The 27,377-nt window shown below is 38.5% G+C and overlaps 1 protein-coding gene across 3 annotated transcripts in view; it reads left to right on the top strand.

Moving 5' to 3' along the window:
• The window catches only part of CNTNAP5 (contactin associated protein family member 5), an 866,498-nt gene that overhangs the window by 722,433 nt on the left and 116,688 nt on the right, over window positions 1-27,377 (top strand). For all 3 annotated transcript variants that reach the window (XM_060016951.1, XM_060016952.1, XM_060016953.1), the window contains 3 exons: window positions 7,487-7,614; window positions 7,792-7,962; window positions 16,276-16,494. In XM_060016951.1, coding sequence (XP_059872934.1) covers window positions 7,487-7,614; window positions 7,792-7,962; window positions 16,276-16,494 — 518 coding nt within the window. The remainder of the gene's footprint in view (window positions 1-7,486; window positions 7,615-7,791; window positions 7,963-16,275; window positions 16,495-27,377) is intronic.

Here is a 27,377-nt window from a genome sequence, read left to right on the forward strand (position 1 = left end):
CTTAGGATTTTATATAGACCACAAGGGAGTCAGTTCAGAACTGGCCTCCCTGAATCTGGGGTGAAATTATAGTCTCTTTGAGCAAGTGGCTTCACCACAGAACTCACTGGGGGTCGAAACAGAGCCACACAGGAAGACATTAATTACAACCTCCTTTGACTCAGAACTTGCTGGAACCCTTCAGCAGGTGTGGACAGCTCTGACAGGACCCTGGTGATGTTGTATTCCCCTTCCGTTCTTCCTCTCAGTGTTTGTCATTTCTATCACGCCTGGTCCTGCTCTGAGATCCATGGCAACACTTTCAGCTACCTACAAATAAATACATTCTCTGCATTATTTTCAAAAAGTAGAGTCTTCATCATTAAGAAGAAGAAGGAGGAGAAACAGTTTTATCTCCTTTGCAAATCTGCCTTCTAGATTTTTAGTGAAAATATCATGACGTAATACATGTAATACACGCAGAACACACACAATTGTGGCTACTTATTCTGGCAGCACCCTCATTTTCTGGATGTAAAATATAATTGACCTCTATGTGATATCATATGATGTACTGGGATGATCAAATCCTGTATTTCTCACTTAGTGACTGTCATTTAGCCTCTCTGAGCTTCAGGCTCTTGTTTGATTTAAGAAAAGAAAAATAAAACCAAAAAGAGAGAAAGAATGCCTATCTCTGGGGAGTGCTGGCTAAGTTGGCATTAATTTGCTCGTCTAACAGATGTGCCAGGTATTTAGTTCTCAAAAATGTGTTAGTCATCATTTTTATTATTATTTTCTTTATTTTTACAGTATCTTAAATGAACTATGAGGCAATATTGACTTATAGAAGTTAAACTAATTTCTATCTTATGCAATAAAATGCATAAGATAACTAACTAGCATACCAAAGCAATCAAATATATCCTTCAGCCATCACACTCTAGGTGAGACTAGGAAAGAGCACTGAAGACCCTTCTCCCCAAAATGGTGCTGCCCTCTGAAAGTTCACTGGTAAAACTCACCATGTCATGGTTGGAGTGTTTCTGCCTCCATGGAACTCAACCAGGAGACTGCTTGTTAAGTGTGTCACCGAAGAGTTTGTGGACTCCCAGAATTCCTGTCAAGGTGACCTATGTATAATCTCAGAGAACATTGCAAATTAGTCAACTGAAACCTAATCAAAGTGTATCTCGTGTGGAAAAAGCCTGTGTGAATGGAATGGGGAGAGTCAGCCCGAAACCCACAAGGACAACTCAAGGACTCAGGGCCAGGTTATTCCAACCCTGCCTGGAGAAGATGTAGACAAATGTGGGAAACGCAGTTTCCACTCACGAGAGAGCCGCTCTCTGCAGGAGCCAGACGAGGCCTGGGGAACAGGAGAGCACACCGGTTATGGCAAAAGTTTTGCTTCCAACCCTAGCCTCTCCACTTGCCAACAGTGACCTCTGAGAAGTTGTACCTCCTCTCTCAACCTCTGTTGCCTCTGCTGTACAAGACAGGCGATGTTATAACTCCATCATAGGGCTGTTCCGAGGGTGAAACAAGATCAGGTGTAAAACTCTATTCGTGTGCTCACCTGGCCAGGGAAAGGCAAGAGGTGGCTCCCATCCTCAGGTCCTGAGCTGTGAGATGCTCAGCCGAACCCCAGAGCCATCAGTAAGTTTAAGAATAGCAGCCTCACACCCAAGCAGGGCCTCTAACATGTGGATCTTTTTCTTTAGGAAGAACTCCTCCAGTAAAAGGCAAGGGTGGCTTTAAATTGCATTTTATTTTCTACTCTAATATGTTAAATATTTTGGAATTTGGACCCTACCTGTAAGAGATAGAGACTTCTTTACAAGGTTTGAAGCAATAAAGTACATCTTGTGGTCCACATGTGTGAGTATGTTTCTGGAGGTGTGGACATGAGTGAGAGGGAGGGAGGGGGCAGAGCAAGGAAAAGTAGGGGGCAGGTCAGGTGACTATCTCCCAGACCCAGTCTGACTCTGGGCCTCAGAGTAAAACTGAGGCCAGGAGGATGAGGATAGTGCAGCTGAACAGAGACCTAAAGTTGGGGAGTTTGGTGGAAGTTGTCGGTCAAGAATGAAGGAGGAAGTGAGGATAAGAGGAGAAATGAAGATCCGCAGGTGTACGGCCTCAGCAGCTGAGAGCCTGGGACCAAGGCATTGACAGAACTGAGTAACAAGTAGGGTGGCCGATCCCTGGGGAAGTGACCAGTGGAGGGGAGTTGAGCATATTAGTTAAGGGTTGACGATTGATGTCCAAAGGAGATCTTTCATAGGCAGTTGAATGAATATGTATTCCTCAGAAAATGCACGTGAGTGTGTGTGTGTGTAACAGGAAAGAAGGCAGCACTCTAAAATGCTGCAGCATCGTGGAGTAAGTTAGGGACTGGCATTTCCATTCTGTGGAAACGAGCGATTCTCTGAAGTTTCAGGGGGCTGGAAGGAGAAGAGGTCAATTTTGGTAGGTCTGGGAGGAGGGTGAGAGAGAAGAAAAAATGCAGACTTTCTGTGAAGAGCTTTTATGGCACTACTGAATGTTTCTTTCTTTCTTTCCTATCCAGAACAGGTTAATTCCAATGATGTCTACAAAAACCTTCATCCTTGCTAGTACTCTTTAAAATCAGTTTTATACTCGTAAAATCCGGAGGGCCGTTTACATTTCTTAACAATAAAGTAGTATTGGGTAAACTTTGGCTGTATTCATATACTAAGACAAGATTTTGTTTTCTCACACCTATTTGAGAAGAGCCCTATGGCTTTAGTTTTCTTAAAGTATTTACAGAAGAAATGTAGTTTCTGAAAATGTTAAATATATGCCAACATCATCTTGTTTTGTCCCTCATGTTTCTTATACTAGGGACTGAAATCAAGACTCCGGATATGTCCTGGTCAGTGTGGGGCGCAGCTAAAGGGATATTATCCTCTGGTGTGGACTTGTCTATGTGACCACAGTCAACGTTTGCACTTGCTATTTTGTCAACCAAGTGACCCTTGAGCTTGTTGTGAGCTTCTTGTCATCTAATCCCTTAGGTTCTTCTTTTTTTTTTTTAAGTCTCAATAAGGAAGACAAAAGGGAAATAATGCCTTAACTAAAGTTAAGATAGAATTACTGTCAAGCATTGATATGGCATTTAGACTTGCAGAGCTGTTTATGGGCCTCATCCTGGCTATACCTCTTTTGCAGCCACAGCAAATGGAGGGCTTCATGTCTCCCACTCAACAGAAAGGTATGCAGAGTTTCCTGAGAATAATTCATTCAGAGTCACACAAGGGCTTCCAAGGGACCTGAGGTCTTGAGTTCTTTGCATAATTTTCTAGGTTTATCTTCCTTATCAATAACGTGTTATATGTTACTTTTGGGTGACTGAAAGAGAGAAGAATATAAAAAGAAAAAAAAAATCTCTCTTAATAAGCTCAGTCACCCAAATGATGCTATAAAAAGAATTGCAGCAGTTAACCAAAAACTGGCTGACAGAAAAAGAAAAACAAAGCAGTATATGAGTTTTCACTGCACTTTAATGATACACTAAAGAAATCAGTAGCCCCTGTTCTGCTCTGCAAACCTGATTTTGGTAAAGTCCCTAGTTTCAGATAGAAAAACTAAGAGGAGACCACATTGGCTAATTCTGTGCCATACTTTTTCTCTTGAGAATATTTGAGTCTTTTCCTTAATGTGCATGTTTTATCATTAGGTCATATGTGTTTCTTGAGGACCATGTGTCTGTTATCTATTCTTTGTGCCCTTCAAGCTTCCATAAGCTGGGATCTTTGGCTGGCCAACAGTAGGGCACTTTTTTCTTATTTTCCTTTCAAAAATTCTTTGTGTTTTACATTTTTTTTTCACACTTGACTGGGAATTTCAATAGCTATTTATTGAATCCTTACTATGTGTTAATCAACATGTTAAGTTTTATATACATTATCTACTTTGATTTATACAACAACATTGAATTAGTATTATTATCCCCATTTAAGAGATTAGGAAACTGAGTCCCAGGCTGACCTCATGACATCGTACAACCCGTGTGTTGAGGCACATGTTTTAAGCTAGGTCCGTCTGGCCTAATGACAATTCTTTCCCACTACAACACAATCATTTTTGTACTTATAAAGTACATAAGCACCCTGTGCCTTTAGGAAGAGTCTTGTATATTCTTCCAAAAGACAAAGTCTGTAAAGTGTTTGCCCTTGAGAAGACAAGTTCATACAGAAGCCAAAGGAAAACAACTTTGTGTGTAGAACATCAACTCTACAGCTGCAGTTTGTATCATTTTTTATGCCACCCCCCAAATATTCTACCCATTAATACTTTGAAATGTTTGAATCAGCCTTGTCGTTCACACATTGAATTAAATCCAAACACTATTCTCACTGTGATGCTAAGAGCATGAATGAACTTGCAAAGTCTCTTGATGCCCAGGTGGCCTGTAGGCGGAACACAGCCCTCACCTGTGTTTTTTTGTTTGTTTGTTTGTTTTTTGTTTTTTTGTTTGTTTTGCGGTACATGGGCCTCTCACTGTTGTGGCCTCTCCCATTGAGGAGCACAGGCTCCGGACGCGCAGGCTCAGCAGCCATGGCTCACGGGCCCAGCCGCTCCACAGCACGTGGGATCTTCCCGGACCAGGACACTAACCCGTGTCCCCTGAATTGGCAGGCGGACTCTCAACCACTGGGCCACCAGGGAAGCCCACCTGTGTTTTATTGGTCAGTTTTATTACAGTGTTGATTCCCACCATACTTTTTTTTTTTTTTTAAGAATTTTAAATCCATTTCTATGATTTGAAAAATTGAGAAATTTTACGTTGATATTCCAGTCTGGCCCACTGGTCCTACATTCATGAAGAGCATAATTACCTGTTAGGAATGACTATCACCGTCTCCTATAGACAGAATACTACTTCCTCCCAGTCTTCCTCTTGTTCTTTCTCTCTCTCTCTTTCTCCCTGACACTGAAGCTGTTTGTCATGTCCCATTTATCACCTAACACAAAGCTGGCTTCATTCATTTTTATTACTTTCCTTGACCCTGTAGGCATTTGAGTTTGTTTCTACCACATTAAACAACTTTGGAGAGATTTTTAGATTTTATATAAAAAGTATTTTTGGTAATATGCTCTGCATCATCAAACTAAATATGAAGTTCTTTTTCTCTGTTATTTGGAAGAGATTTTTATTCTTGGAGCAATTTTGTATATTCCAACACTTTGGTGCCAGGACATCAAATTGATACAGGCAAGATGCCATAGTGTATGAGGGAGACAGTGCTTAACACTGCTGGACAGACTTCAGAATCTACCATTTTCACCTTGAAAATGAAAGAAGAATTAGGGAGAAATAAAATCCTATAGTAATGTAGAGTTTCTACAGGAGTTTGATCTTTATTCCACTTTGGTTACTTGAAACTTGCTTTGCAATGTCTGCTTGAAAAAATATTAGAACATGAAGATTCTAATTTTATTCTGTGTATATGTGACATTCATAGATGTGCTTTCAAATAGACACAAGAATCTTATTCCAGATCCTTTGGCCTCTAAATACAGGTACTCAAATTACAGACAGTGGATAGTGCATTTCTTTACATTTTGGGTGAACAGACTTGTAAGGGTATACGTACAGGTGAATATTTGATTTGATTATAACCAAGATGTATTAGTGCGTTTTTCTACAGATCTCAGGAGTTGTATGTCTAATCTTAACATTTAATTTTCTATAGTGTGGAAACCTCCAATACAGAATCATAGCTTGATGTATGAAAAGATAAATTGACTTGCCTGAGGCTGCAGTGATTCAGGGGCAAAAATGGGAACTCAAATGAGTGTTAACACCACTATTTTTTGAGCATTTACCATAGATCAGGCACTGTGACTATATCATATCATTTAATTCTCTCTATAACTCTGTGATATGGGCATTACCTCCATTTTTCAACTGAGAATACTGTGGAATCTCAGAAATAAAATAATTTGCCCAAGCTAATGCAGGTGGAAACTGGAGATCCGGGATTTCAGAACAAATCTGTGTGCTTCTAAATCTATGTCCTTAAAGCACTTCATCACACTACTTGAACCTTGCCATGCATCCTTAATTCAAAATTTGACACATTTTTTCTTTGTCTTTAGTCTCAGAGCTGTAAATAATATGCAAAGGATGCTGAAATATAATGTTGATTTTGAGTGTTTTTTGAGTGTTGTGTTGATGTCTTTGTGTCTACAGAGAGAGAACCAATATGAATTAGCTCCTCTGTGTTCTCATAAACAAATTGCTACATCGTATACCTTGCCTTGATTGTTGTGGCTTGGTGCTGTGTCTCCCAGTTCCCAGGAACAGACAAGATGATCCATCCTGTGCTTACTTGAGGCTGTGTGGCTGAATAGTCCAACCCACCCACGTGCAATTATCAGACTGCCTTATATAATTCATTTCAGCTCAGATTAACATATATTTATGGCATACTTGTTAAATTTAGGGCTGAGATAGACACCAAGTGACTAGACCCTTGCCCCTTCTACCCTGTGACCATAGACAAGTTATCTCATATCTCTTAGCCTCAGTTTCCTCATTTGTAATAGAAATAATGGTACCCACTGCATAGGTGTGTTACTTTTCCCCTAGTATACTTCTGGCTCAAGATCACTGCATATTCACTCAATGTCAGTTTCCTACCTACATTTCCTTTTTACTCTCAGTAAAATGGTGTGTCCTTACCATGAGTCCAAAAACACAACTCAAAAAAAAAAAAAGGAGACGCAAGAGGGAGGAGATACGGGGATATATGTATATGTATAGCTGATTCACTTTGTTATAAAGCAGAAACTAACATATCATTGCAAAGCAATTATACTCCAATAAAGATGTTAAAAATAAAAGAAGGAAAACATGAATAGCTTAACCCCATTCATTTTTAACTTTCTTGTCAAAGGATGACTAGTCAGTTTCCTAATTGCGTAATTAACAGAGACAAAGCCAGAGTCATTAACTACAAAGGTCTCTAAAACAGAAAAAAAATAAAAAGCAACAATCCATCTTAAAAGGTGATAAGAAACATCCTAAACTGATTAAAACCTGTTGGCAGGTGGCTGAAACAAGTCCTTGGAGTGATTTTAAAAAGTGGCTTTGTGATGCTTATTTCAAATTAGTTACTGAGATAGCTGATCTCTTCATGGAAAGAGAGGCAATGTTTCATGTTCCATCAGCACTGCATTGGGCAGGTGGGGTCTGTGAGCTACAAAAAGCAGCAGCAAGCTCTGTAAACTATCTGCTTTTCTGGAAAGACTTAAGGAAGATGTAAAATGCTCTTGTTTTTGGAAACTGGCCATGGGTTTTGTAATTGGCATCCCAGACTTTCACGCATACCTATGAGATGAAAGGCCCTCTGTTATTCCCCTGCTGCCCCAACCCTGCAGCAACCAGCCAAATCACTTTTGAAAAGAGGAGGCTTGTTAAAGAATTCCTAGATTATCCACATTTTCTCCTTTCTTTTCTTAAATTTATGTTTTGCAGGACAAATGATACTGGCTTTCTTTCCTTCAAAGACCACTTGCCTGTCACTCAGATAGTTATCACTGATACCAACAGATCAAACTCAGAAGCTGCTTGGAGAATTGGTCCCTTGCGTTGCTATGGTGACCGTGAGTACTAAATTGAAAGAAGATTTCTCTCTGTCTTACATAAGCACAAGATGTTTTATTCCCTTATCCTTTTTCCCTGCAGTGTCCCCCAGTCTAGAAAATTATCTACATGCCCAGTGCTTTCCTGTACCCCATTCAAAAACAATGAACCATACTCAGGATTTTTTTCATTTGCAGGACACTTCTGGAATGCGGTATCATTTTATACAGAAACCTCTTACCTCCACTTTCCTACCTTCCATGCGGAATTCAGTGCTGACATTTCCTTCTTTTTTAAAACTACGGCTTTATCTGGAGTTTTCCTAGAAAACCTTGGCATTAAAGACTTCATCCGACTTGAAATAAGCTGTGAGTGTTCTCATTTATGAATTTAATATAACTGGTCAACAGAAGTTTTAATCTTATCTTTGCCACCAACAACTAGTGTACTATTTAGATTATCAAATTAATCTCCCTGAGCCTCTGTCAAATTAACAATGATAATTTCTAGTTCCTCCTTATGCTTCTTGTTTTATTATTACTTATCAGTGTTTAAAGAGTCATTCTGTCCTCAAACTAGTGCATTCCCAAAATTCCCATAGATATTTATTTACAGTGTCTTTTTTCTGATCCGTGGGCATTTACTACCTATTCTTTTAAGCTTCCACACAACAGAATTTTTTCACTGCAATTTCTATGGAAAGCTGAGAACATTAGTATTCTGCATTCTGTTTGTACTTGAAGTCAAATTTTTGTTGTACTTTTTCTCTGCAAGTAATTTCTTGACTTATTTCCCATCACCAGGCATATGTGACTGACCAATCAGAATTTCCATTGTTTCTCTACCACTTCACCTTGAACAGGGGTGTATCTAGTGAGTTTGATGTCAGGACATGGAACATTTTTTAACATCCCATCTCTTATATACAAGTTATATTAAGAAATAATCATAAAGTTAAATGAAAAGTAGTACAAATGCATATGGGGAAGTGTTCTGTTAATGAACTTTTATATGTAATCATGCCAATAAAAATATTCCAGTACAAAAAAGAAACACAATACAATAAAGAATTTTAATCTCATTCATTCATTTTTTATATAAAAGGGAAAAATACCTACATATTGGTCTGTTCAAGTAATACTTGTAACATTAAAAGTTCTGTTCCTTAGACTTGACTTATGTAAACTTGCTGAGTGAGTTCATCAGAACTGATTTTCTTTGCATGTTCATGTTCAAAAGAGAGTATAATCAGATTTGTCCATTTATCTTCTCTCTTACTGATCAAAGGATACTTTTTATTAACTTTAAAATGTTTTTCACATTAAGCAATAGATATAAACATTTTAGAAAAGATTTTAAACATAAGGCTAAGTTTGATAGAGATTCCTAAAAATCCCATTTTACAATAAATTCCAGAAATTGCTATAATCTCTATGTATTTCTTTCATGATCAATGTTAGCATCTTTCAAATAGCTCTGAAATAAAAAAAAAACACTAAAATATTTTTATTAGAAAATTCATCATGGGTTACTATTCTACTTGGTAAAACCTTACAGAGTTCCTAAGGTTTTGGAGTTGCTTAAGCTCTCTTTGGGTGCAATTTGTGTTCACAGCCCCTGTGGTACCATATATTCCTTGTTTCAACAGTAGATCTGAGTTAAACAATGATAGCACAGTAACTGTAAAAATGGGAAATCAGAAATTGAGCTCTTATTCTTAAAAACAAACACATATTTTAGTCTGCATGTTCAGGAGCCAATGGTACGTCAGGAGTTCTCTATGTTAACTTCCCTCTTGAATATAATATGTGGTAGGTAATAAAATGTACTCTTTGAAGCTTACACATTATTAAAAATTAATACTAACATCAGCATTTGTTACAACTTAAACCTACAAAAGTTTCCCCCCCACCCCCGGTGGAGGAATGTTTCATTGCTGACATTATTTAGAATTACTGTTGTGTGGCAATAATAAAAAAAAAAGATCTACTTTTAGTTGCTTTTGCTAGTTTTCTGATTCTCTGCATTCATTATACCCACTTCTTTCTTATACACAAGGTGGACTGCTCCCGCCATCTAGCCCTTATTAAAACCATGACCATGAAGACTTATGCTTTTTGTTATGTGTCTCATTTACCTGGTTTTAAATACATGTTTTCTATGATTTGATTGTGGCAATCGACCATATTACAATAATAGTGTGACAGCATGAAATACCCTTGAAAACCTAAGTAATAATGTCTTAGCAACAGAAACGTGGAAATTTGAGACCTCCAGGAAAAGAGACAAAAGTGCTGGCTGGAGGAGATGGCTAAAGTGCATGTACAGGTCTCCTGCAGAGCACAGAGCAGCTAAGTGTTTCTTCTGCAGCTACAGCCCAATACAAGGAAAGGCATCTCTTTAACGGGTAGTTGTAATCTCCTTTTACTCCAATGATTTAGACTATTAATGGCAGGAAGCTCTTGTGGCTTTAGTGTGAAATAAGATCCCTCATAGCTACCTTGGCCAGGCTTTAAATACGTGGAGTTGAGTGCCAGCCATTTCATAATATGGATATAATAACCTCAATGTAAATTTAATAACAATCAGGCCCTAAGGCCTTTCGATTCATTAAAGCAGCAGCAAATGTCATGGCATATTATCACAAGGTAATGAGTGATGATTTCGTGTTAATTATATTTCAGTGTCCAATTTGTTTGAACTTCCTCATACTATATTTTGTCCTTTGGGCTGCACAAAAATGTTTTCCGTGCAAGTGGTATTAAATCTGATAAAAATTTAAAATCCATTGATGTCATTGTTCAGTGCACACTTTTTCACCAGATCAGAGAATATGTATTTTTTGAAAGAGGAAGATTTTGTATAAACTTTTTTAAAGTACGAGGCCTCAAAATTTTCAAAATATTTTGTTTTATTATTATTATTTAAAAGGAAAAACAGACAAACAAATGGGGCTCATCTTGCATTTCTTACTAACAGCTGCACTCAACCTATGTCTTTTACACAGATGGAATTTTCACCCTAAAGTGTTCATAGTAAGATTCCTCTACAGATCATCTTCTTAGAAAGAAAATGGCCTTCACATAAATGTAGTAGATTTCTCAAGTAGATCTCTTCCTCATCCCCAAGGAGTGTTCCTCTGTAACTATCCGAACAGAAGTTTTCAAAATTGATGTATCCGAATTGTTGGACAGGGAACAAGAAGCTTACATAAAATTTTCAATTTATTTCTTTCTGGGTCACTTCCAACTAAGACATTTGAATTTTGTAGCTTTAAGATTAGTCCATATTCTATGAAAGGCAAGATGCTTCATTATGTCCTCAAGTCTTAATGGATTTGTTCCAAATGAGACTGAGAAAAAAATAGCTATTTTGACAATTAGCTCATAATGGCTGTGCAGGTTGAAACAGATATTTTGGAGTGGATGGGGGACGAGAAGGAAATGGCTGTTGCGATCAGTATGGCATAGCGGAAAGAGACTACTGGTGAGAATCCAATGTGTATTCTAATTTCTGTTTCTCTAACTCTAATTGTGAGCAAGTTCCTCACCCCTTCAGTGCTTATTTATGAAAATGGAATTGTTGATGCCCATATGTCGATCAGATGCATTTGGCTGCACTTAAAAGAAAATTCAATCTTAACTGATAGACACAAGGATGGGAATTTATTGGTACCAGGACAGGTGACCAAGTCCGGAATTGGTGGGGCACTTTATTTCTGGTTGGATTCAGGAGTTTAACAAATGTTAGCAGTGGTCTAATTTATTTCTCTCCCTGCTCTGACTTCTGAATCTCTACTTCCGTCAAGGCTATCTTTCCCTCAAGAAGGAGCCACATTTCAGCTGGTGGGAAAGCACTTCTTTGCCAGCTGTCCACACAATCCTCCTGATATGCAACTCCTCTGACTACCTAGGAACAAATGCCTCTAGACAGGGAAGTAAAGATTTCAGACTGGTTTTGCCAGAGCCCAGCCTTACCCCTTGGGTGGTAGGGGCAGCTAGCTGACCTTAAAGCCTGTAGGGGAAAACAAAAATCATTTTCATTCCTAAAAGTCTGAGTTCTTGGCTGAGAACCATGTGATAAAAGACAGAATAACAAGAGGAAAAACAAACAGAAGTTTATTAACATGTATACCTCATGTAGGGATGGGAGATACCCAGAGGAAAGGAGTGACTCAACGAGGTGACTTAGACCTCCAGTTCATATGACATCTATAAGAGAGCAAATAAATTTTTGGAAAAATAATAGGATAAAGGAAAGCAGTTTTAGGCTTTGAAAGTAGAGATAAAAGCTAGTTAGTCAAGTTTGTTATGTAGATTCTTCTGGTGGCATCTCGAGGCTGATAGGGTCTAACGTTGTCTCCAGGTGATTAATGTTTGTCCTCTTGGTAGAGAGGGGAGGAGGGATGGAGGAACAACTAAATCTATATCTATATCTATGTCCTCATCTATATCTATATATCTAGAAATTTGAGTTCTGACTTTCAAATGTATCATATCAATAATATTACCAACTGTGATGGTAACTTGAAGATACAATCCTCAGATCCTCAAGAATAGGAAAGATTAATTCTAACAAATTAATTAATTTTGTTTTCAAATTAATTAATTAATTTTGTTTTCAAATAATCTCATCTATAATCATCAAGATATTGCATTATGATTTTCATGTTCAACTCACAGTCCAATATGCAGATGAGGAAGGTGAGCCTTGAGAGGGTAAATAACACACCCAGCATCACCCAGTAAGATTCAGAATCCAGGATTCAATTCTCTGTTCATTCAAACAACTCCCTACTCTGCTTTGCAAAACTGTCTCAAGAGCCAAGAATGTTAGAAGGTGAGAAAATAGCATGATTTTCCTCCATGTTTTGAGGCATAGGACATTCAGCAGGTCTTTACAACTTAATGTAAAACTGTGTGTGCTTTTTTTCTGGAATAGGAGCCACAGCTGCCATCAGCGCCTCCAAGAGTCCATGTCTCCAAAAATGTTTAACAATATTCATTTACTTCTCATTCTACAGATGAATACATGGGAGGTCAGAGAGGTTAGGAGACTACATTAAGGCCTTGCATCTTCTTCTTTATTCCATTATGGTGCCTGAGACATCTCACATGCCTGACCTGTGCAGGGCTGAGAACACAGAGATGGTGTCACAGTTTGAGGAAGGAAGAGCATTGTACAGGAGACTTAGAAGGCATCTTCTCATCTCCTAGGACCACTTGGTGTACAATCTCTCATGCTTGTGGCAGTTTCCTCCACTTGACATGCCCCTTCTTGGTCAGTCTTCTCAAAAGTACACCAAAATGAGCTCATTTTGTTTCATTCATCTCTGCTTAGCACAGGTCCTGGCTGGGTAAAAACCCACTGAAAGACTCCAGTGACTCCTTCGCGTTGTCTTGAACCATAGGATGTAAATGATAAGGGTGGATATTTGTCAGACAGTTGCGGGGAGAAGATGGTAAATTCATGATAGAGGAAATGCTGCCACTGGACCTCCAGCTTTCCCATTTAGAACCACTGAGCTATGCCCATCCCCCCAGAAAATGAGCTCTAGTTGACATTGGCCTCAGGTGTCCTGTCTTCCAAGTCACTAGCCAGTGTTGGAGGTATCACCATGTACTTACATTTATTTTCATTCAGTTTTTTCCAGGCACCCATATTATATATCTAGCTTTGACTGCCAGGTAGGGACTGCATAGGTTTTGGGGATGGTGGTTTTCTCATAGGACAAGTGGGTTAAAAAGTGAGCTCCAGAGACACATCACTTGGATTTAAATCCTGACTCTGCCCCCTCTGGGTTGGAGCAGCTTCTCAGCTATCTGTGGGTCAGTTCCCTCCTCTGTAAAATATTACCTTTCTCGTATGATTGTAGGGAGTTGATTCATGAAAAATGCTTAGCAGAGTGCCTGGGTCATGGTAAGCGCTCAATAAATGTTAGCTATTATTATTGCATTTCACTGATTCTCCCCTAGTTCTAGGAGGAGTGAGTTGAACATAGTAGGTCTTTAATAGTGACTTGAATAAAGTTAAATAATAATAATTTTAGAAGGTTTTTAAGGAACCTAACACCTTGGTATAAAACTAAAAAGAAAGAAAGAAAGAAAGAAAATTACAAAATTGCATTTAGTGTGTACAGGGTAACATTTTAATGAATGAAATTTTAGTTTGATGGGAGCTTCCTGTATACAAGGCTCAATCCTAGGTTCTGGGTGTCCAATTCATCTATAAGTTGCAGACTAGCTGGGGAGACAGACTATAACCAGATCATTATACAACAGAGGGATAAATGCAGGGGCAGAGGTAAGTGCAGACCAGAAACTAACAAGGAGGTAGTGGTGACAGGGGGTGGCAGGCCATCACAGCAGTGGAGCAAGCCTTCCTTCCACAGAGATGTGCTGTCTGCATGGAACTGGATATCCACAAGACCAGCTTTGCAGGAAGGCTTTTAGGAAAATCTTTAGCATTCCTCCCCTTCAACCTCAAGAGTTTTTACCTATGTTTTTAGAGAGAAATACACTTATGCTCAATATCTCAGTAATTGTTTATTTGGTCTCAAGATAAGCAGGGCTGCAAGGTAGCATTGGTGGCCTGATAAGAAACAGGCAATGGCTCAAAGGGCTAACTTCACTCTTATTTAATCTTTCAATTGTTGAATCTGATTTGCTCCCTTCAATTCTGTTTCCATTAATGCATGGGTTTATGAGCCAAAGACAACTGACGTGGGTTGGTGAACCATGCCACGGTGATGATAATAATAACAATAGCTATCATTGTTGAGTACATCCTACACGCCAGGCACAGTTCTAAGAACTTTGTCGGGATGAATTTATAAACAACCTGACAATTAGGTATTGTTTTTATTCCCATTTTACAAAGGATAAAAGTAAGAGGTGACAAGCTCAAAAACTTACGTCAGGTCATGGAGGGTGCCAGAGTCCAGGTCTCAAATCCCATTTGTAAAGCTTCTATCTTATTGCCTCTCTTTGCAGTCAGGGCTCACATTCACCAGGAAGGCGAGCAATTCAAACTCTCTGCTACTTGAAATTCTGCATATTGGGGGCTTCTTATACCAAGGCTGGCTTTCTGTTAGGGTTTAAAGCCTGAGAAAGGAGTGGTCCAGGGTGATGACTGACCTTTGGTATTGCTGAATATTCAGATCTGTTAGTTGATGACCTTGTCAAAGAAATACACATGTCCTATCTCGGGTGTAGAGGAGGGGGGCCATCACAAGGTGCTGATAAGGAAGGGAAGGTCTGGAATATGAAGGCTCCTGTTCCTGAGAGAGGACTGTCTTCCCCTCAACTTTAATTTATAATTTACCTCTCCACATCCTTCAGATTTAGAATTCTTACATAATAAAAGAAAATATAAGAAGGTATACTAAAATAGAGAAGAAAGATGGAGATTATACTTTTGGAGTCAGATTCTACTTACTCTCTAGGCAGCTTCAAGCAAATTATTTCTATTTCTCTGAACTTTCATTTTCTCACCCATAAAATGTGCATAAAAATGAGACCTTTCTCATAGAGTTGCTTTGAGGATTAAAATGAGAGAATCTATGGGCAGTGCTCCTCAGAGTGCATTGTACTACTGTGCTGCTGCTACTTCTCTCTCTCTCTGTTAATGGTGATAACACCACTGTCACCATCCCCATCATTACCACGACCACCACCATCACCACTATCACCACCATCACCATCGCCACCATCCTCACTACTACCATCACCACAATCACCATCACCACATCACCTTCACCACCATCAACATTATCACCACCATCAGCATCACCACCATCACCATCACCACCACTATCATCATCCCTATCACCACCACCATCATCATCACCACCACAACTATCACCATCATGACCACCACTATTATCTTCCTGTCATCATCATCATCAACATCATCATCACAGGTAACATTACCCCTGACTGGCTCTTTCCTGTCTTGTACGATAAGCAGATTGCTATAGAAGGGCAGAAAGGGTCATGGAAGGAGCCCTGCATGGGGAGTTGGGGGGATAGGGTTGTGTTTGTTCCCAGACACTGCCACTTGCAGTGATACAGACAAGGCACTTAAAATTTCTGAGCCTCCTTTAAAAAAAAAAGTCATAGGAATAGCATGAATTCTTGTATCATATGTATTGATGAAATGATACATTTTAGAATAATAATATATATAATACACATAGTAATATGTTTTATTTATATATATATATATATATGAAATACATTATTATAACATGCATAATGAATAATACCAAGCACTGGACTTTCCAGGATGTGGTCTTCTCCTCGCAGGAGTGTAGCTGCTTAGCTAACCAAGTATCTATAGCTGTCCATGAGGACACAGTTGAAGTCAGAAGAGATCCAGAAAACCCAGAACCTTGGAGCAGGTGCATTTTGTCAGATCAACATCAGTGACCCTGGTCCCTATCCTATTTCTTGAATTCACACAATGAGTACCAACTGGGACCAAAAAAAAGAGCTTGAGATTTAGTAGTTGGTAGTTATTACCATGAATGGTAGTTTTTATACTGAGGGGATTTCATCTGAAGGCCTCTCTACCTAGCTGTTGATGTACGATAGTTTTTATCATTCGTTCAGGGTATGCTTGTGCCCTAAATGCACTGACAACTCCCTTCATCTTTTTACCTGTTTCCTTTCTGGTTTCAGCTCCTTCCGAGATCACTTTTGCCATTGATGTTGGGAATGGCCCCATAGAGCTCATAGTCCAGTCCTCTTCTCCTCTGAATGACAACCAATGGCATTATGTCCGGGCCGAGAGGAACCTCAAGGAGACCTCACTCCAGGTGGACAACCTCCCAAGGATGACCAGGGAGACCTCAGAGGAGGGTCATTTCCGGTTACAGCTCAACAGCCAGCTGTTTGTAGGTAGGGGACATCTTAAGGTGCCCTGTGTGCTAAAAACCCTACAAAACCACTGTGGAACCAGGCCCAAGGAAAATTACTTTTTAATTTAGACCTGGGAAATGATTAAAATATTCCATAAAGCATTTATAATTATACACGTAATTTCGCAGATTCTTCCTTACTAGATTTATTAGCTACAACAATGGAAGATTATGTCATCTCTTAGCAAAGTTTGAGGGGGTTTCAAACTCTATTTGTATTTTTTCTCCTTGTACATATTATATTCTTGGATGTCCAGGAACCTCTATTACTTTTCATCCCTATAATCAAAACCTACTCTTAGAAAAAAGGATGTATCAGCTATTTAAACCTTATTAGAAGTTGACTTTAAGTCAGTGGGCTACCATTCACCCTTCCTATTGATACCTGACTCCAGATAATTATTGATAACCATGTAATGAAATACATTACAGCATCTCCAAGGGATTTAGGGCATCAGTAATATGGTGGTGGAGGGAGCTATTGGTTTTTAAACTACGAGCTTCTTTGATACTCCCTGAAATCACGTCACTTAGGCGGCTGCCTGATAACTTGCACAGAAAAGCAGCCCTGGTCCCTAAGCAGACGTCTCTCCACTGGTCATTTCCACCATGAGACTCAGAATCAAACTTTAGATAAGTTGTTCCTCTGAACTGGCTGCCACTGCTGGCAGTAGGGCCTGGGAAGGCTCAAACATCATTCACTGAATCATTCATTCATTCCATAAGCAGTCAGTGAGCACCTAAAACAAATCAGGCACCTTGTCAGATGGTGGGAATTGAAAGATGACTTGTGCAATGAAACTTCTTTTCAAAGAGCTCACTCTGTGTGTGTGTGTGTGTGTGTGTGTGTGTGTGCTGTGCGAGAGAGACAAAGAGGCAGAAAGAGAGAGGGAGAGAGAGTTTAGCCACACTAGTCCAGGTAGGAAACGTCTGCCTTATAGCTACAGTTTAGAAAGGATTTTTTGAAAGTAGGTTGAGCAGGGCTTATAAAGCTTTAAAAACAAATAGAGTTGTAAATGTTAGGGATATTGTATTATTATCAAAACCAAGGCACTGCTCTTACATAAAACTTGAAACTCAGATGCTTAGAACAGTAGCATAAATTAGTTGTAAAATTTGCCAGTATACCCAGATTTACTTTTCTTTCCTTATGTATTTATTTTACCAATTCTCACACTACATAGCTTTACTGCTAGTAATGAAATGCCATCAGCAATCAATGGGTGTTTCTTACTTGCTTCTTTTAAGTTTGGGTTTGTGCAACTTTTAACTCTGAGGAAATCTGTCACTAAGACCATACCAGCTAAAAGAAAAGAAGTAACAGAATCTGTAATCTCTCTTTCCAACAGGAATCATATTTCTTTCTTCATCTATCATGTTTTACCTATCCATCAGAAGCTAAGATATAAGTGATTAAAAATGATTTTATGATGAAAAAGTACTCAATTAACCTACATCAGTGATATGATTTAGTATTAAAATATTTTTTAAATTTATATTGATGTTTTCATTCTATTTAAACATCACATTTTATTGCTCTGAATAAGTTTGCTAGTCATCAATATTTAATGTCTTTTTTGGTGTAATCAATTCAAGTAGTTTGCAATTTTCATAAATTATATTCCATGCCAAAGTTTAATTTATCTTCAGGCAGTACTGATGAATCTTTCTGGCTGAAAGGTGTATATAAAGATGGAATTTTTTTAATCCCTTCATGCAAATTTCATGTAGTTATGAAATTATCATATGTGAATGATATGAATATGTGACAAACTTTGTGCAACTCGAAAGGGAAAAGAGGCAGCTGTGTTTCCTTGCGGGTTTTTATCTCTAGATGTTTCTGTTAACTGATCACAAATGCAATGAGTAATAGCATATCTAGGGGTTTGGAGAGATACCTTGCTCTAGCTGGAGCCAAGGTCAGCTGCAGCAAGAGCACCTGCTTCTGGTATGTTTCTTCCCAATAGGCTCCATCTCAGATGGTACTCTGATTTATTGAATTTGTCTTAATGTACTTGAAGAAGAAAAACATGCTGTTGGAGGCCATTTTAGTCTGTTGGTTTGAATTTTGTTGTTTAGTGTTCAACCTGTTTAGAAGTGTCAGGTGGCCAAAAAAATTGAAGTCCCAATATTTCCAGTTTGTATGATTCAGTGGTTTTAAAAAAAAGGCCTCTACTTAGCTAGAACAGCCAAAATGACGAATTGCATTCTCTATCATTCAGAAAATTTGAGTCACTGGATCTTTATATTTGCTAGGCAGAAAAAGATATGATTGTGGTGTGCTGTTTAAATTTTTTTTTAATTAAAGTATATTTGATTTACAATGTCATGTTAATTTCAGGTGTACAACAAAGGGATTCCGTATACGTATACATATACACATTCTTTCCCAGATTCTTTACCCACATAGGTTATTGAGTATAGTTTCCTGTGCTATACAGTAGGTCCTTGTTCATTATCTATTTTTACTGGGATAGATTGATTGTGACAGTACTTAAATATTAATTTGGATATGTCTGTCTAGATACCTTTAACCTCTGAAGGATCTTTCAGTCAAAACATAGCATCGTTCAAGTATGGTAATCACTGGCATTGCTGCTGTGCTTGTGAGTGCTTTCCGAGTACCAGAAACAGGTTGAATTTTATAGAATGGATATATCTCTTAGCACTGCCCCTGTCATTGGAATGTGACAAGTTGAAGTGCTGATACCTGAGTCAGTGCATGCTGGATTCCCAGAATCACTATTTTAACTTCAAGCTTTTATTTCCCTGATAGTTAGGGACAATTGCAACCATGCCATTTCACTGGTCGCATTTCTTGAATAGAGTAGGAGAAGCTTCATAACACAGAGCTTCTGAAATGTGCACTGCAAGCTTGGGGTAGTTTCAGCTTTAAAACTCTTGGCAGTATCATCCCTCGCTTTGCTCTTCCCTACTAGCTTTTCAAGTTAATATGAGGAAAAGGCAAGAGAAATCCAAGAACTAGCACTTATGGCTGAAAATGAAATGAAGGGATCTGGGTAAGAACTCCAGGTCAACTGCCAACAGGCCATGGGACCCTGGTAGAGAAATAACTAGCCTAAGTGGATTCATTGTCTTTATTATTTGCAGAATGAAATTGATGAGTCTGGTAACTGATCCCTTACAACTTGAGGATGTCCCATCTCCATCTGTATATTAAGCATGACAGTCATCCTTACCCTCATGCCCATGTGGATGTCACAGCAAAGAAAGTATCTTTGTCCCCAAATCTGACACCCCATCTTTCCAAATATGTTGCAAGTATAGAATGGGCATTTTGTAAAGCTGTGAGCCTGTGAGTCTCATTTTTGTGTTGCTTTACTTTCTTCTTATCTTTTTGGCCTTTTATGGACCTTTTTCTTTATTTTTTCTTTTTTTTGGCTCAGCTGCTTTATTTGTGTCAAAATAAACTGAAGTAACTCCCACTTAGAACTCCTTGGGGGAAGTATTTCACTGACTTGGTAAATCATAAAGTTGAAGCGATTTCCCCCCTACCCATGGTGCTGCTCCTGATTCCACACTGGTTGGGAATTATTATTATTATTTTCAGGTGAAGCGTGTCAAAAGCGAGGTCAGCAGTGAAACCAGGAAAGGTGGGTCTCATTTGCTCTCTGCCCTGACACTTCAGAAACTGCTAGAGTCTCTCCGTGGAATAGTCACTTATATTTACACTTGCGAGTGCCCCACAAGGATGGCTTTCCTGACACAGGCCAGCAGAGTTTTCTGTCTGGAGGATGTACTGTGTCTCAAAGCACAGGAGGAGATACACATCCTTTTCATGTTAAGGAAGAACTGGAAAATCACCTTTTAGCATATTTGTTACATAAAACCATTGCGCATGGAGGATGTCAATGGTGAAACAAAAAGTAAAGAAATTGTCTTTTCAGCATCCTATACATTTCTGATGATAAGGTCTGATTTACCAACAAGTTTATTTTTTCAAAGTTAACTAATATGTCAAGCATACTTGAATCATCTTAGTAAAAAAGTTAGCTTAGTAAAAAAATTAATACATGAGTTCTGATATTCCCCATAGTAGTTAAATAAGAGAACGTGTCCTGATTCGTTTAAGAAGTTTTAGGAGACCTCAGATCACTAGCGGGCAAGTCCCGTGAATTCTTTGCTTCCTTGTTATCTACCAAGTGGCAGTCACTCAACGCTTCTACAATGAAAAAAAAAAAAATGAGGAAGAGCCACCTGCTTCCTCATGCATTTTTTTCCCCCAACACCACTTCTGCTCCACAAACAGATTCTTAGAGCTTGAAAGTGCTTTGAAGGAACACTGGTTCTTTTTATCTTCGGAGAAGTGAATGATTAAATCACCCCTTCCACAAAATTTTGTCTCCTCTTGCAAATGTTGAGAGTTGAGTACAATGAACCCATCCCAATAGCCCATGTTAGTATTTTCTGCCCCCTAATATTCCAAAACCCTTTTGGAAATGTTTATCTACAATCTCTTATGCTTTAATTGAAGCTCATTTCATCCTATACTGGCCGCATTAGATTGGTAATGTGACATTGAAGGAGAATGTACAATTTTCTTGTACAGTTTCACTTTTTTAAGTTTTAATTCTGCCTTTGACAAAACATATCTCAAAGCATACTATCTGTTTTTGAAGAAAGGTACAACATGGCATCATGTTCTCATGCAGCCCAGGGAGAAAAGCCCTGAGATTTGGACTTCACAAAAACTCAACGGTAGAAGCAGTCATTCTAGTTACTGTGGCACTGCCATTCATCAAAATCTGTAACTCAGTAAAGAAAGAAAACATTAAGACAGCACCGTTCATGTGGAGCTAGGGTGATAATTATAAAACGAAATTCAAGCCAGATATTTCTGGAAAATAAAACAGTACACTCTGGGTGTTCAAGGACCCAAACTGAGGGAGGTGAGAAGTTGTTGTGTCTTTTCCAAAGCCAAAGCGCCATTGAGCTGATGTAACCAGGACAACCAGGGAAGCTCCAGTTTAAAAAAGAGTGGGCCCAGCCTGGCATACTGATGCTGCAACGCTGCTGATAACCTGTTTCCATTTCTCCAAGGCTCTGGAGACAAAGCTGATGACTCAGAGGAGGAGGTGAGAAAGGCTTGGAGCAGAACAATGGTGGGGAAGATGTAGTCAGAACTCTCTGAACATGTTACGGGTAGATTTACACTCTGTTCTCATTGTGTTACCAAGTTTCTTCTGATTCAGAGAGAAAAGGATTTGACTTCAGAGACACTTGAATTGGGGAAGGCAATTTTGTAGAAGAGGTGAGAGGTGCCATGTTTTAATTCAGCTTCCTGCTTCACCATCCATGTCTCAGGCTGAAGGGTGAGGGTCGTCTCAGGCCCCTGTGTAGAGAGGCTTAGGAACGTGTGTAGACTCTAGGATGTGCTGCCCAGGACCCCATTCAAGAAGGCCCTGCTGCTGGGAGTGCTCTTGGAAGACAATCTCCCTCTGCCCCTTCAGCTACTGCATCTCTTCAGGACAAGGTCCCGTCCTTCCAGGGAGGTCCACAGACAATAATCACTTGAGTCCAGGGTACAAAGGCACAACCATTTTGGCCCAAGGAAGCATATCTCTGATGGACTTTTCTAGCTCCAGCGCTCTCTGTGGGGCTGTTCTAGACTGTCAGACCTGCGCCAGAGCTCACTCCTTTGCCCACTTCTGCTTCCTGACTCTCTGGCTCAAAAGTGTGGTTCCCAGTGGTTCCCCCTGAAAAACATCCTGCCCCTTTAACTTCATCTCAGAGCCTGTTTGCTGGAGAACCCTACCTGAGGCACAATCACATGGATGTATTGTGCAGTACACACACACACACACACACACACACACACACACACATTTTTTAATCAAAGTAATTTTTTAAGATAAATTTCTTTTTCATTCCTCCCAAGAATTAACCATAAAAGAATGCCTCCTTTTCTCCCACTTTCTTCTCCAAAACACCCTTTAAATTCAATTGCTTCCTTAGAGTCGAGTTTGCATTTTTTGATTCCCATTCTCTTGATGGTCCTGACTCTCAAACTAGGATGGGCAACCCCACCCTTGATCTACCTGGCAGACTCCTCTTCAATCATGTTTACAAAAGACTAAAAGTTCTGTTGATATCTTAGTATTTTATTATGTTATTACTAGCCCCAGTTATTGTGCACTGTGTGATTAAGGTCTTTCCATAAGTTTCATATTTTCTAATGGTAAGTAACACCATTTTAACTGATCCTGGTAGTATGTGTTAAAATCTAATCTTCCAAAAGCTAAAATGAATTTCAGGTGAACAGAAAATAAACATGAGTCAAAGATTTTATGTCACTCTAATTAATGAGGAAGCCATTAAGATGTCATGATCAGTTCAGAGAGCATCTAAAAAGCTGGCATATGTACGGAGAATTTAACAACACAAAAGTTAGAATAAAGTTGTAGATTTAAATATAAACCGTTGCTCACCAGGCCATCTTCGGAGTTATCTGTTACGCTGGAAAGAAATTATCTGCATCTCCACTGGACAAATATCATCCATTTTTTGCTTTATTTCCAAGTTTCAGGTAATTTTTCTGAAAGGAGAGAGTTGCTTCCCACATTTGATGACGTAGCCTTAGTCATATAGCAGCCATCACTTCCACAAAAGAAGCTGGAATAAGAAAGAACCCCAAAGTGATTACTGCACACCTGCATCAGAAAGTCAGGACAATGTTAGTAGACTGGATTGTGAGAACTGTTAGCCATGAATTGCCACTGTTACTATTCCGTTAGTGAGTTGTAGGCTCCATTTGTATTTCAGGGTCTCCTGAGCTCAACCATAAAATCACTCTAGGGCAGGTGGGACTATTAGGGAAAATTCTTAAAGCTTATACGCTTTTACTTTATTGACGTATTTCCTTGAATGGGTCTGTGGTTCAGCTTCTGAGGGAATCTCTGTTCTCAGCAGGGCCTCCCTGGAGAAAACTAATTAGAGTGATTTCCACGGGCCCCAACTTCCAGGAAACCCTGAAGCTGCTGTCATCTGGGGAATGACTTGGCCTGGCAGCCAGCCTGGAAGAAGCAAGTAGCTTCTCCGCTGACTCTAGAAAAGACCTGGAGCTCCTATGATATTTCTTATCCAGTTGCTCTTGCAAGGAGGGTGATTTAAGGCTGTTTTTGATAGTAATTTTCTCAGTGATTTTTCATCTTCAAAAACGGTGGCAGAAGGAAGCAAAGTGAGGGATGACTGTGCTCTCATCTTTGCGAGTTGGGAGATGGGACTCATCTGGTCAAATTGGCTCCTGTCACTATTCCAGACTCTGTGATGAGGATTATGGCAGACTTTCCTACCACATCATCTTTTTTTTTTTTTAAATCATTTGACAGAACATTTTTTTGTTTTTTAATTTTTATTTTATGATAGAGTGTAGTTGGTTTACAATGTTGTGTTAATTTCAGGTGTATGGCAAAGTGATTCAGCTATACATATAGATATAGCCATTCTTTTTCAGATTCTTTTCCCCTATAGGTTATTACAGAGTATTGAGTAGAGTTCCCTGTGCTATAAAGTAGGTCCTTATTGTTTATCTATTTTATATATAGTAGTGTGTATATGTTAATCCCAACACCTAATTTATCCCTCCCCCTCACATTTCCCCTTTGGTAACCATAGGTTTGTTTCCTATGTCTGTAAGTCTGTTTCTGTTTTGTAAATAAGTTCATTTGTATCATTTTTCCAGATTCCACATATAAGTGATATCATATGATATATGTCTTTCTCTTTCTGGCTTACTTCACTTAGTATGATAATCTCTAGGTCCATCCATGTTGCTGCAAATGCCTGCCCCATCATCTTGATATTCTCTCAGGGGTATCTCCAAATGAGATGCAAAGCAATAATTCAGAGGCTTCTTTAGCAAGACTGTTGGACCACTACATCAGACACCTTGAACTGTGGTGGAACTAGTTCCCTACTGCTCCACAATTCTGTGGGCAACAGAAACAGGCACAATTCAATTGCTTGCTTGTTTCCTTCGCCTCCCTCTGACTTGTAAATAATAACCAAATGGGGATTTCCATAGAACATCCATATAGTGCTCTGAATGGGCAAAATCTTGTGCCCTGCCACCATTCTACTAAAAAGAAGGCAAATGTTTGTTTTTGGTCTGTAGTCTTGGGGAAAAAAACAGTCTTTGCAGAAAACCCATACATACTCCAACCCACCCCACAGGCACAAACATGCTGATTCTGGGAAAAGTGTTTGCTAATATCCAAATACCACATATATTAATAAAGAATTTTTAGAGATATACATAATTCTATAACAAGGAGTTTCTTTTGAAACTTGAAATAATTTCTTAAATGCCTCTAAAAAAGATAAGCAGGATTATGCATGATATACATAATAAATGAAAACATTTATTTTAAATTATACAGTCAGTACACAAATACATGTTTACTGTAAAATTATTCAATAATAATCTTAGGGCTCTTCTTAGAGACGACCAATATTAGCCTAGTATGACACTTTCCAGGCATCAAAGTAGTTACATACATTTAACTACCCTTAGGAAACACCATACAATGTTATTATTTGTGGATATATTTACTTAATCAATATAATTCTGTGTATTATACCACAGCTTGCTTGCTGTATTTTTGTTTTCGTTTGCTTTTTTACTTAACGTATGCCATGGGAAACTTAGCATGTCAGTATAAATATCATATTATTTTAAACTGCTATATAATATTTTATCTAATATTTTTAGTTTTTGTGTCGTTGTTTTGTTTGTTGTCATTTTTATGTCTTTATTGCATGTGGAATTTGTTTAAGGTTTTGAGGTAAGATTGTAATTTTTTTTATTTCCCCAAATATTATTTGTCATCTCCATTTATTTCATGGTTCCTCTTTTACCTAGTTACTTGGACCTCCAGTATATATTATAAGGTTTAAAATCTCTCTGTGTAAAGAATGTATTTCTGAATTTCCCACTCTGTTTTATTTACATAGTTTTTTTCCAGGTGCTGTGCCAACATCATACTTATAGAACATATATTTTTTTAATTTTTTCAATACTTTAATACTTTAATAATCATTAAGGTATACATAATCATAACTTTAGCAACTGTACATGTTGATGCTTATCAGAAATGAATTTTACATAACAAAAAGGAAGAAGCTGCCAGGACAGCACAATTGCAGTCTCTACCCCAGGCAGCAGACACTGGGTACAGAACATATTTTGATCTTGATTAGGACGATCCCTCCCCTCGACCCCACAAACACACCTGATTCCTTTTCTTAACACTCTGTTAACTATTATCTACCACCTTCTTTATGGATTTTAGAATTAGCTTTTCATGTTCTATGAAAATAATTTTTCTTGAATGTTACAAATTTTCTTGGGTTATTGACTGGGATTGTATTGCATTAAAGGAAATAATTATACATTGCTAAATTATATGGAAACATGTTCCATCTCTTTATTTATTCTTTATGAGCCAAGGTAAATTGTTATTACTTTCTTTTTTATAGCCATAGATCTTAAGTTAATTTCTAGATGTTTGGCTGCTTTTGTTGTTAAGTAGGATTTTTTTCTTGCTATCACATGGTCTAATTGGTTATTGTTGCTCTATAGGACCATTATTGATTTGGTATGTTGATATTTATATCCATCCACATTCTTATACTTTAATTTTAATTGTAATAATTTGCCATTATTATTTTGGGGGGATATTATAGATATACAACTATATTATGTGTGCAAATAATGAAGTATTAGTAATGACTATGTATAAAGCCAAATTAAATATTTCTGGGTATAATCATCCCCCAGCTCCATTTGGAATATTTATTTTAAAATGTGGGTAAGGCCAATGATAATAATGCTTTAATGGCCCTCGATAAGTGTGGCTGAATTCCTCTTCAAAAGTTTTTCACAGCATTCATTTCTACCAAACAAACGAGGGAACAATTTCAATCTGTTGTTAACTGATTCTAAATCATCAACAAACCCTTTTCCAGTTTTCTGAGGAGACTTGGTATTCTGTTTGGGTACCACAATTTGTGGTAAGGGGTAAATCAGAAAATGCCTATGAAATGCAATGGGTAAAGGTGCTTGATAAGAAGTAAGCTCTTAGTTCAAATTGGCTCTTACTATCACTATTTTACTTTGTAGACATCCAGTTAGTGCCACCTACATTATTACATCGTGTGTGTTTATTGATTCCCGTATCTGGCAAAACATAACCAGATGCATGCCTTATCCTTAGGGAAATTATGTTTTGGAATTAAAGCCTCCACTAGGATTTCCTTCTGATACCAAGGTTCTGCCAGTTGAAGGGGCAGGATAAAAACAGAAGATAACTGTTGGTTAGTGCATTTGTTTTTATTCAGCATATACATGCTAAACCTGCTCCCACTTTAGAATTTGAAATCTAGATGGCAATACACCTGCACTTCACTCGACTCTTGACTTTAGGCAAAGTAGTTGATATAGAAAACAACTGCTCCAAATTCAAGAAGAGAGAGAGAATGACACCGCTTATTTTTGTGAAATGGGAGCCCAACCTGGCACATTCAACGTTGTTCCAAAAAAAGAGTTCAGCAAAGGAGTTTTGTTTGAGCATGTATGATCAAGACAGCAGGCACATATGGGAAAAACAGAGGCTCTTGTTCAAGGAGGGCCCAAGGAATTGAGATGTTTCTCTGGAAGCAATGAGCATTTGTCGAGCTGACACATGGAGGTTTTCTAAGACAGGTTTAGAATGATCATGGTAACATTTTTAAGAGTTGATTCATACTCAGTCCAAGGAATGAGCACACTTGATACCAAGGGCCAACAAAAGAGAGTCATACAAAATTGCTTCTAGCTAGGCTGGTGAACTAATGGTCTAAGAA

Source organism: Delphinus delphis, chromosome 7, assembly GCF_949987515.2.
Source record: "Delphinus delphis chromosome 7, mDelDel1.2, whole genome shotgun sequence".
Classification (NCBI taxonomy): Eukaryota; Metazoa; Chordata; class Mammalia; order Artiodactyla; family Delphinidae; genus Delphinus; species Delphinus delphis.